At 55.0% G+C, this 11,315-nt stretch overlaps 1 protein-coding gene across 8 annotated transcripts in view; it reads right to left on the bottom strand.

The window, feature by feature from the left end:
- Positions 1–710: 710 nt before the first annotated feature.
- The window catches only part of Agap1 (ArfGAP with GTPase domain, ankyrin repeat and PH domain 1), a 353,309-nt gene continuing 342,704 nt past the window's right edge, over positions 711–11,315 (bottom strand). For all 8 annotated transcript variants that reach the window (XR_007349582.1, XM_048808782.1, XM_048808781.1 and 5 more), the window contains 2 exons: positions 9,888–10,143; positions 711–7,696 (listed from right to left, as the gene is read on the bottom strand). Coding sequence is in view for 7 of the 8 variants with exons in the window: in XM_048808782.1 (XP_048664739.1) it covers positions 7,493–7,696; positions 9,888–10,143 (460 nt within the window). In the remaining variant the exon portion in view is untranslated. The remainder of the gene's footprint in view (positions 7,697–9,887; positions 10,144–11,315) is intronic.

Genomic DNA, 11,315 nt, shown 5'->3' with positions numbered 1-11,315 from the left:
GGGACTCTGGCCTGCTGGGGTGTGACATGCCACCCTGAGTGTGGGTCACACTTTTGGCTGGGACAGTCAGGAGGCACTGTGCACTGTGAGCTTGGTCCCCTCTGCACTGTGAGCTTCCTGTGCGCTGGAAAATTAGCAGGAAGTGTCAGTACTTGTGAGCAGGGAGCAGGTCCCTGCTGTGTGCAGAAGCCCTGGAAGGCCCTCGCCACACCCCCAACTGCAAAGACGCCTGGGTGGTGGCGTCTGGGGTTTACCCTCCTTGTACTTCTCTGACTTTGGGAGAATAAAGACACAGTGAACATCGTGTGAGAATGTCACAATAATGCTCGTGACCACAACACCATGTGGAGTGGAACCCTGGCCTGGTGTCATTTCCTGGCTGCCCGCTGCCTCCCTGCCACTCCTCTGTGGCAGCCTGGGGCAGTGCAAAGACACAGCTGAGGTTCCTGGACTGCTGGGGTCCAGTCCGACATGCTGGCCAGGGAATCCACGTCCTCGGGGGGTTCTGGCCCAGAGAATGAGATGAGGCAGCAGCCCCTTCCCTCCTTCCACTCCGCAGCCCGCGGGCCGGGTCCCTCAGGTGGGGTGGTGGGCCCAGACCGTCCCTCTCATGCAGTCCAAGCCCTTCTCTGTGACAGACCTTCCCTGGAGGAAACCCAATCAGTCGTGACGAATGACCAACACCAAACACGGAGTCCAGGGAAGCGTCGTAGATGTATTTTCATTTCTTTATTAGAAAGAGGCCTCTACGCTATAGCCACCTCTCTCCGCGACTTTACACAGCTTTCTTTTTCTTTTCCCCTTAGAATACTGTACAGCTGACACACAAAAAAAAAAAATCCCAAGGCAGGAAAATACAAACTGGCATATTTAATCCAAACGAGGTCATATGAAATAACAAGCAGAGTGAACTGTCTGTCCATGGTTTTAATTACAGTACAAACAACATAAATAAAGTGTCATTGAGCCATCGTGAAACATGGAGTTGCCGAATGAGGTAATATAAAAACGACCCAAATGACCCCTGTCTCTGGATGGACCCGGCTGCCCTTCCATCTTCTGTACATGGCTATTTACAGAAACAGAAACGTGCTGCAAGGTGGGCCGAGGTGCGGCCTTCCCTGTCCACCCCAGATAATGTGCCTCTGTGTCACCTCTGATCTGTTCCAGCCCCCTTTCAGAAACAGGCTCCCACGCAAGATGAGGACCAAGGCAGGCCGGTGGGACAGAGGGGCCGTCCACGGGGGCGGCTGTGGCCGCCTTTGGCTCTCCCCTCGGCAGGCCTGGCCGAGGGGGCAGTGCTTTGGGACTCTTCCGCACATTAACGTCATTCCCCCAACACTATGGAGCAGTTTCTACATCACCTCCTGGCCATCTGGGGCAGCCCGGACCTGCTCCAGCTCCCCGTGTGCCCCTGAGGGTCCTGGAGAGAACGCTGCAGCGGCCCTGGGGGAGGTGGGCAGGGCATGAGTGCTGGCTGCCTGGGCCGGCCCCCACTCTCGGCCCCTTGGTCCCCTCTGCTCCCGACCCTGGTGACCTGGCATGCGGCACAGACATTTTCACTGGCTCCTCGGCTGAGGGCAGCGGGCTGCCCAGCCAGTGTCTCTGCACGAGGCCTGCCAAGGCCTCCATGAGCTGGTACTACACAGTGGGGAGAAGGCCCGGGGCTGCTTCCTGGAGCCCACTCTGAGTGGGCGCCCTTGGTGGGCACAGGTCTTCTAAGAGATCTACAGTTGACTCTAGCAGCTGCTTTCAGGGCTAGTGCGGGTGCCACCCGGCACTGGGTGACGGGGTATAATGGGCCCCGGGTGCTGCTGCCAGCTGCTGGTGTGTTCAGGGCTCTGCTCTCCCCGTTGTGTCTCCCACCTCTTGGTCCGTCTTCCACCTGCACCCCACAAACAGGCCCCCAGACAAACAGCCCTGAGCCAGCCGGGCTCTCACGTGGGGAGGCGCCTGCTGTGGACCTGCAGCAGCTGAGTGCTGGGTGCCCACCCCTAGGCCCAGGCACTGGGTGGGAGGAGGCCCCCAGACAGGGGCAAACCCCAAACCAAAAAATACCTGGTGATGGAACACGGGAGGGCAGGCTTCCCAAGGTCCCCCTGCTGTGCTGTTGCAGGTGGGAGGTCACTGCACTGAGACACCAATGCTCCTAAACCAGCTTAAAAACCCTTCAGATAAAGACTTGTTTCACAGAATTCCCTTCCAGAATAATCCACGGAGAATAATAACCTCTAATGTCAACCCCGACACAGGATGCAGACCCATGTTTAAACAGCAGCAGATTTACAAGGTACGTAGGGAATCTGTTAACATTTTTTAAAAATTTGGGGCAGGGTTGCTTTCCTAAGGGGAGGAGTACTTCTGGTTTGAAACACTAAGGTCTAAGTTGTTAAATGTCATCTTTCCCCCATGAGGTAGGACATGGGCCCTGATGCCTGGTTTCTCCAGTCAGGGACGTCTCGGGTCCAGGGTTACCTCCTGGCAGTGATGGAGAGTCTGAGGGCTGCTGCTTGGCAGCTCATCTACCCCAAGGTGCTGGGCCCCTCCCTCCTCTGCAGAACTGGAAGGAGTTTTAACATTTGGGCTGAAAACAACCTAATTTAGATGCTTGAGTGGCGAGGACCCACCAGGCAGGGCGCAAGCAGAAGAGAGTGCCAATCAGAGGTGCAGCAGGGTCCAGGAGTCCCCTGCCCTGCCGTCTGCCAGCACCACACCTGGGCAACAGGCCAGGCCTGGTGGGCTGCTCAGGGAGCCGAGGGGTGGGCTTGAAGGATGCCTGAGGCCTGGGCCCTGGCTTAGCTTCCTGGTGAGGGAGGAGGGGTGGCAATCCCCTCAGATGTACTTCAGGACGTGAGCAACCCGAGTCCCAGGAGGCAGCTGGAGATAAATCCTGTTCCCTTTGAAGGAAAGACGTGTCTCCAGCACATTTCTATTCGAATTCCTTCCTGACTGCTTTTCAATCTGTTTGCTTGGAGGCCATAAATACAACTCAGGGGAGTTCTAGAAAAGTCTCAGTGACCTTGTCAGGGAGAGGGACGGGAGCAGAGCAGATGGGTGGGGAAGCCAGGAGGAGGCCAGGGATCGGCCTGTCACACCTCTGCTGGGGAGAAGCCCCACTGAGTCCAGGATGGACTCGCCCAGGCAGGGGTGCAGACTGCCCGCTCCGGTTTCTTCCCAGAACACTCTAAATGCCGGGAGGAAGAATAAGGGCCCTGGCACCTAGGACACAGCTCAGGCAGGGGGCTGCGCAGGTCCCCTTTCACCAAATTCAGACACCATGTTGGCCTGGGCCTTGGCGGGGAAGGTGGGTGCCTCAGTGAGCTGGACACTTGCCCTCCAATCCATCTCACAAGCTTGCCTGGTGGGGACAGGGTGGCAGAGCCTAAGGCCACACTCAGCCAGCGCAAGGTGCCTCCAGGAAGCACTGATCCTTGAGGAGAAGAAAAGGGCACCAAGGTGGGGACCAGCCAATGCCACCAGAAGGGCACAGGAGGGAGAAGGGTGGCCTTGGCCTGGGGCAGCGTAAGTAATGGCATGGGGCAAGGCTCGGCCCCCTCCTCTGGAGATGACCACCAAGAAAATGAGCAACGTTCTGACAAGTGGGGGCTGAGTGCACTGTCCCCTGCACGCAGGCCCAGTTCCTCTCTCCTGCGCCACTGCCACCTCCCAGGACAAGGGGTGTGAGGACACAGTGCCAGCTGGGGCTGGGTGTCCAGGTGTGTGCTGACTTCATTTCTGTTCCTAACAAACGCTCCCGATCCCTGGGCTTCATCCCTGCCAGGTGTGAGCTGGCGTCCCCCAGGCTAGGTGGAAACCTCTCTGCACCCTGCCAGGTCCACAGGTGAGGGTCGAGCCTGAGGGCTGGTGGCTGCCTAAGGCTGCCTGCATCCTCTGGGGAGAAGGCAGGGCCAGGGCGACTCGTCTGTCCACCAAAGCTCTTTCTCAGCAGACCACATTCTTCCAATGAAGTTACAGCTTGGTGTAGATGTCACAGGGTGGCAAGCCTGGTGTCCACGCCGCAAGGCAGAGGACGCCTCTAATCGACCTCATCAGGCTGGGAGGAATCGTGGCAAAGGGAGCTCTCGTGGCAAAGGGAGCTCTCGTGCGTGGACCTGTACTTGAGCTGCAAGAGGCCGTTAGGCCAGACTGGCCTGCAGAGAATGTGCTCAGGTAGGCACTACAGGCAAGAGTGACTCTAGCTGGGGGTGTAGCTCAGTGGGTGGACCATGTGCATGGTCTTGGATTCTATCCCCAGCCCTGGAAAAAAGAGCTCACTCTCTTCTACCTTTCCGGGCTACGTGAACACTGCGTGTCCTTACTAGGAGATAGGACAGTGCACCAGTTTAGAGAGCAAAGACTCATGAATCTCTTCCTCCCTCTTGAGCTGCTCATCTCCTGGGGCCGTTACTGGGGTGCCCTCCTCTCCTCTCCCCCCAGCACCTGAGGTCTGTTCATCTTGGTCAGAATCGTAGCCCCTTCCCCTGCAGGGACCCCTGGCTGCTGAAGAAACCCTGCCAGGTCTGTGCCTCACACTTCACAGGTCAGTGACCACAAAGCCAAGCTGCAGCACGGCCCAGGTGCTGTCCAGATCCCCACGCCATGGGCTGCTCCTGGGCACCCCCAGCTGGCTCTCACCTCGGGAGTTTCTACTCGAACAGAAAGGTCATGTGGACTCTGCAGTGGTGGCTACTCATGTCACCCTCTCTTTAGAGGGTGGAATGGTAGACAGGAAGTTCCAACCCCCTTTCCATACTGTTCATTTCTAACACTGGCTCCTGGCCCCTGCTTCATCCAGACCCAGCGTTAGTAAGCTTTCAAATGGGAGCAGGAACACTGTCGGCCAAGAAAGGACCAGAACCTGACACAGGCACGTGAACACATTAGCCACCACTCTCCTTTATTTGACAGGAAATCCTTAAAACCCCACTGCTCCTTTTCCATCTGTTGCCAAAATGTGGGATCCAGAAAGTGGGCAGCCTTGGGCCAGGGCAACGTGGCCACAAATGGCAGGGAGGGGCAGGAGGGTGGGAGGGAATGGGTCCAGCACTCAGGCTGTGGAAGGTGAAGTGAGACAAGAAGTCATTTGGGAAAATATTATATTATAAACACATATAGTATGTACACACTCATATACATAGCCTTACAGGGAATTCCGTTTCTTTTCAAAAGAAGGCTCCACTATGATAAAGCATTCCTAGAGTGGGAATTAACTACAATGAAATAATTTAAGAATTTCATTTATATTCTATCTGTGTTCTCTACAGAAGGTCTACGGTGTATAGAGGCAAATGTGTATAGCGGGACTGGATGCTAATGTATTCTTCAAAAATAGGCAATGACATTTTTTTCTCTATTCACATTTAAAATAACTACACAGTGATGAAACACAGAATTAGAAGCCAAATGGAGGGATTATAGAACCACGGTCGAGGTTCTCGGAACTGTGGCTTGCTGCACCTGTGACAGTTCTGGATACCGGTCAGTTCCTCTGAGCTTAATTAACATTAGAAATCTCCGTGAAACACTTACCCACATATAAATTCTGTGTAAAGCTTTATTTTCCCCCACCTACTTTAATTTTTTTTTAAAAAGTGAAAGAAGAGGAAAAACTCTTACAAAATATAAGGTTTAATATATGAGAGCAAGGGACTTCTCCAGTGGCTGCTGAGCCAAGAGGGTTCATGTTCCTGTGCTACGTCAGCCCAGCGCCCCGTGTTTCCATGTGTCGACCTCCTTCTGGGCCACGTGGCCACAGGGCTCTGGGTAAAGCTGCCCCTTTCGTAATGTAAGGTGCATCGTGGTTTGCTTTTCTGCCCTTGACCACCGCGTTGAAGGGGACCTGAGTCTGAAGCCCCAGATGACCCCATGATGGCAAACTAGTAAAGTGGGGAGGGCCTGGTGCCATGCTGCCCGGGGTTCTCTGGACCCAGGTGGGGCTGGCACCACGGGCAGCTGCTCCCCAGGCGCCTTTGCCACAGAGCAGGGTCTGGGGTTCAGAAAATCCCTCTGTCCTGCCAGAGCTCCTTGTTCTGGGTGGGCAAGAGTGGTCTCAGATCTACAACACACCTTCAAAGAAGAAGTCATGCTCCTTCACCCCCTTCCTAATACGAGACGATCCAGTGTCTTTTTTCTTCCCTTTCTCGATTTTAATAAGCAAATTGTACCACCATCTTATTTTGATCTGTTCCTTTTTAAAGGCTGTATATCACATTAATGGAAGTGTTTACTGCTGGGAATATTTTCCATGTACAATGATCTGTAACCCTCTTATCTCAACTAGTTGCACATTATTAGTTCACATCCAGTTCAATTTATAAATTAACAGAGGTGCCATTTGTCTGTACAAAAATCAATGCATATTTATGAACTTCTTTTATTCAAATAGATTTTCACACATCTTACCTAAGGACCTAGGACAGAAGCCTGGGTAAGGCAGGCCGTGCGGCCTGGGAGTGACTGAGGCCCGGCACATCCACCTTGGCCAAAGGACAGAAAATCTCTCTCACTTTCAGGAAAAAAAAAAAATAGCCTTTTATGTATTTACTTAGTTTACCAAATGCACTCAAGAAGCTGCTGTCAGCTAGATTCACGGTTTCCCTTTGAATTTCCAAGTTATTCTTATTTATTTTTTCCATTTTGTTTTTGCACCAAGGAGACTGCAGTCAAATAATACTCAGCAACTGATTTCCTCTCTTTGGACTGAAAAATTAAACAGATACTAAATTATGACAGTGAATTTAGAAAGGAGGGCTCCGAGGGCTAGAAAGAACATGCCTGGGATAATACGATGCTTCTCAGAGTATTGCAATCACATCGCGGCAATCACCGGAGCGTGCCCGTGACTACCTCCTCGGCTAATGTGCTCTCTCCTCAGTGATGAGTAATCATGTCCTATTAAACAGCGGTAATGCTGGAAGAACTCAACTATACAAGCGTAATGAAGCCAGTATTCTCCCTGGACAGATTAGCTACAACTGATTTGACACATACCATCATAGGGGCTTCAGACCTGACAAACTCTGGGCTGGCTCCTGATTTATGCCGTCAAGCTCCTCGGAGAAGAGATGAGATCCGGGCGCTCCGTTGGGTGGAGGTGAAATGGACTCATGTGCTTAACTGCCAGTAGGGGAGGTGCCCCTGCTCCTCGCTCCTCACCTCCCACCTGCTCCTGGCCCTCGTCCCTCGTGCCCTGCTCTGTCCAGGGGCCACCGGGGCAGGGGTCCCACGCCGTGTGCTATCGTCAAGGACCCGAGGCGTGGTCTCCCCCGTGCTGCGTCGGGAGTCCGTCGAAAGGAACCGCCTCTGCAGCCTCCTGGCCTGTTCTTCCACCCTCGAGGGTGTCCGGGTTGGGAGGTTTCTGGGGGTGAGTGGGTGGTTGGGCGGGAGGTGGCCACCAGGAAGAGGGAGGGGACGTGACAGGACTCACGAGCTGTGACTTCCGAGAGTGGACGGCGAGGCGGGGTCCCCGGCGTGGTGGGCAGGGGCGCCGCTCTCAGATGATGCTGGGCACCCTCCCGCTGCTGTTGTTCCGGTTATTGTTCTTCCGGGACAGGTTGGGGGTGGCCATGAGCACGAAGCGCTCGTCGGGGCAGCCGTACTGCAGCAGCACCTCGGTGCACTCCTGGCTGGAGGCCTGCCGGGCGTAGGCCAGCGCCGTGTTCCCGTGGGCGTCGCGGGCCATGACGTCCACCCCGTACTGCGGAGGAACAGACAGCCCGTTAGTGCCCGGGGACCAGACGGCAGGGAGGGAGGGGCAGCTTCCCCTTAAGCCCTGCACGGGGGAACTGGCTACCGAAGACTGGCTGGGGGCCGGAGGAGCCAGGGTCAGCGGGGCCAGCCGCGCCTGCGCCTTGGAAGCTCACCTTTGCCAGCGGATGCCCTTCCCTGCAACACGAATGGGTTAGGACAACTCTGAATTTTGTTGTTTCTACTTCAACTTTCCATTTGTCAATGAAAAAAATAATCACTTAAAAAAAATCTCAGCGGCAATTCATTTTCATTGTCGAAAGCACATAACTAGGGCTGGGGATGTGGCTCAAGCCCTAGCGTGCTGGCCTGGCATATGCCGGGCGCTGGGTTCCATCCTCAGCACCACATACAAATAAAAAAAAAAAATAAAGATGTGTCCACCGAAAACTAAAAAAATAAATATTAAAAAAAAAGAAAACACATAAGTAACACGTTAAGAACACAGGAGGAAAACATCAGCCGTGACCTGGCCACTCAGAGGTCACCTTTGCTGAGTTTAGTGTTTCCCTCTAATGGTTCTTTGAATCTAATGTACATAGCTGTGATGGAGATAAAACTATATATGAATACTCTGTATTTTTTTTTAACTGAACACTGGGTGTGATCATTTTCTTACATCATTAAAAATGACTCACAAGCACAGCTCCTAAGAGCCACAGGGTCCTGTGCCAAGGACCCACTCAGTCACTCCATTACTGTTACACATTCTGCTCGAAAACAGTCACTGGTAGAAGAAATGAACTGTGTGTTGTGTGTGTGTGTGTGTGCACATTCTGAGTCTTTCGCAGGACCGTGACTGTCAGGGAGAAGGCAGGGAGGGCAAGTCCCTCCTTCTGACACCACATTCCTAGGCCTGCAGCTCATGAGCAAGGCCCTCTGCTGCTTCTGCCAGCTTGCAGCAGCAGGACGCACGGCCCCAGAGGGCTCCTGGACAACTGGGAGGGGAAAGCCACGTGCACTGGGAAGGCTGAACCATGTGCCTGCCACTGCTGTGCTGGAGTCCCGGCCCTCAGTCCAATTTGACTGGTGTCCTCTAGGAAGAGCAGGAGACACTGGATATGCTTGTCCACAGAGCAGTGACCATGTGAGAAGGCAGGCCACGGGAGACAGCAGCCCTGCTGACACCTTGATCTTGGGCTTTCAGCCTCCAGAGCTGCAAGAAAGTCAGTGCAGCTGTGTGCTGCAGGTGGCTCCCTGCAACCAGGGCTGAGCTGGTCACTGGTTTGCTGTCACTGCAGCCCAGGCAAACTAAAAACACTGCTATTTAGTTTCATTCAGTCTCTACTGAGCCAAAGTGAGGCTGAGGATCTGATTGATTTTTGATTTAGTATCTGCGTGTCTAATTCTACTGCAACCATCAAAAAGTAGGTTAAAGACACAGAGGAAGCTGCAGTCCTCCTCAGTGGTGCCGGACTGGGCTGTGCGGCTGCCTCGGGTGCAGGCAAAGGAACCCCAGCAGGGCGCCCCTCCTCTGACTCCACTGTGGCTCTGTCCAGGTGCCCTGGGAGCTGGTGGAGGACCACAGGCAGGGCCTCTTGTGGGATCATGGTATACCACTTGAGCTTCCATGTGAAGGAAAAGTGTTTTCAAGTAAAAATTACTCAGAATATTCCAGAGGAAGCCCCTTGACAAACTCCCACCACCTCAAATTCCAGGGTTTAGGGCTCTACCATTGCATTTTGTGAATAAAAACACTCAAGGTTTGGCAATGGGGAAACGCCACGGGCCATGAGATCAGACACTTCCCAGGTCCCCAAAGAGGATGGAAATGAAAAAGAGGCCACTGCCATCACTTTTGACTTGAGGAGACATCAGAAAGATGGACCTTCAGAACCGGCAAGGGCTACACCAAGAGGACCACAAGGAGAGTCCGGTAGGCTTCGCCCCCCCCAACGCCACCTGCTGGGGATGGAACCCAGGGCTGCACACATGCCAGGCGAGTGCTCTCCTGAATGCACCCCAGCCTCACTTCTGCCTCTCATCCTCGCTCTGCAACCCCACACGGTGAGTCCAGAGGGCAGGGGCCACCGCACTTCAGTCCAAATTCCTTCCTAGGACTTGATCCCCACTTTCACGCTGGTAAGGATGGCCTTCCACCAGACAGAGCCCAGCACAGAGAGGGCACGCCCGCCACCTACCCAGATGAGCAGCTGTGCCAGCACCACGTTGCCCTTGCGGCAGGCCAGGTGCAGCGCCGTGCGGCCGTCTCCCTCCCCGCAGGTCTCGTTCACCTCCTCCCGGGAGCCGTGGGCCAGCAGCAGGATGACTGTCCTCAGGTCCTCATCGGCGGTGGCTCGCAGCAGGTGCTGGCCCAGGGGCAGCTCAGTACAGGGCAGTGGGGCCAGGAAGAGTTTCTGCTCATATTTGGCCCGGATCCACCGTTCCTTCTCCTCCCTGCAATGACATCAGACAGACGTGATCACAACCAGGCAGGAGAACCTCGGCTGCAGCCCCTGCCCCTCAACCCCGGAGCAGTGAAGTGTCAGGGCATAGGCGTGTCCACGTGGCAGAGGAAGCTGGGTGGGGGCAGGAGGATACCCACGGTTCCCAAAGTGGTGTCCTCACCTGCAGCAGGCACCCCCTGGCAACCTATTAGAAGTGCGAGTTCCCTGCCCCCCCGCCAGCACCCAGGATCAGCACCTCTGGGGAGTTTAACTAGCCCTGCAGGGCTTGTGATGCCCTCAGAGGGTGAAAGCCAGCTCTCTAAGGCCACAGCCTTGACACACCTACTTGAGTTCTCTGTTTTAGTGCAGCAGCTGTGACCCTGAAAGAGAGCTGTCAGGAGTGCCCCTTCCTGTGTGGGTCTACTGAGGGGTTTCCAGGGTGGGAGACCCAGAGGCTCCAGGAGGAGGAGCCCACAGCTATCCCTCCCTGGGCTCTGGCCAAGGGTCCTCCCTCCAACCCCGACTCAGTGTCAACTGTGCACTGCGGCTCTGGGCCCTGGCCCGCGGGGTCTACTCTCCGCTGGGCTGATCTGGGCAGGATGGCTCTTCCTAGGTGTCACTGAGGCCCACTCTCCGGAAGGACAGAGAGGTCAGTGGGGAGGTTTTAAAACAGAAGGACAGAGCTGGGTGACTTGCGGGCACGTCTGTAATCTCTTCAGACTTGGAAAGGCTTAGTGGAAGAGACAGGATGCCAAGCATTCCTTACACGACCCAGAATAGCCGGGATTTCTGGGGGAAAGCGTTCCAGGGCCCAGGAGAGGAAGCAGGCAGGTGGCTCCCTACAGCCAGCGCTGAGCTGGGGGAAGCTGGGGAGGTCTGGGGTGGGCTCTGGGGCGTGGAGAGCAGGTGAAGAGGGCAGCGGGTCCCTGACTCCTAGCAGCCTGGCAGGGACCGAGCTCTGGAGCTGGGTGTCGAGGGGTCTGTAGAGCTGGGATCCTGCCTGTGACATTGGGTAGGAGGGCTGAGGAAAAAGAGGAGGGGAGAGTGAGGAGAGAAGCCAGGGCAGGCAGAACCCCGACAGCAAGACAAGTGTCCTGGCACAGAGGGAGGGCCCAGGCGGAGGGCCCAGGTCATCGTATCTGGGTTGGGGTTGGTTTCTCAAAAAAAAAAAAAAAAAAAAAA

Source organism: Marmota marmota, unplaced genomic scaffold (genome assembly GCF_001458135.2).
Source record: "Marmota marmota marmota unplaced genomic scaffold, marMar, whole genome shotgun sequence".
Lineage (NCBI taxonomy): Eukaryota > Metazoa > Chordata > Mammalia > Rodentia > Sciuridae > Marmota > Marmota marmota.
The sequence above is the reverse complement of the archived record's forward strand: the minus strand, read 5'-3'. Positions and strand labels throughout refer to the sequence as shown.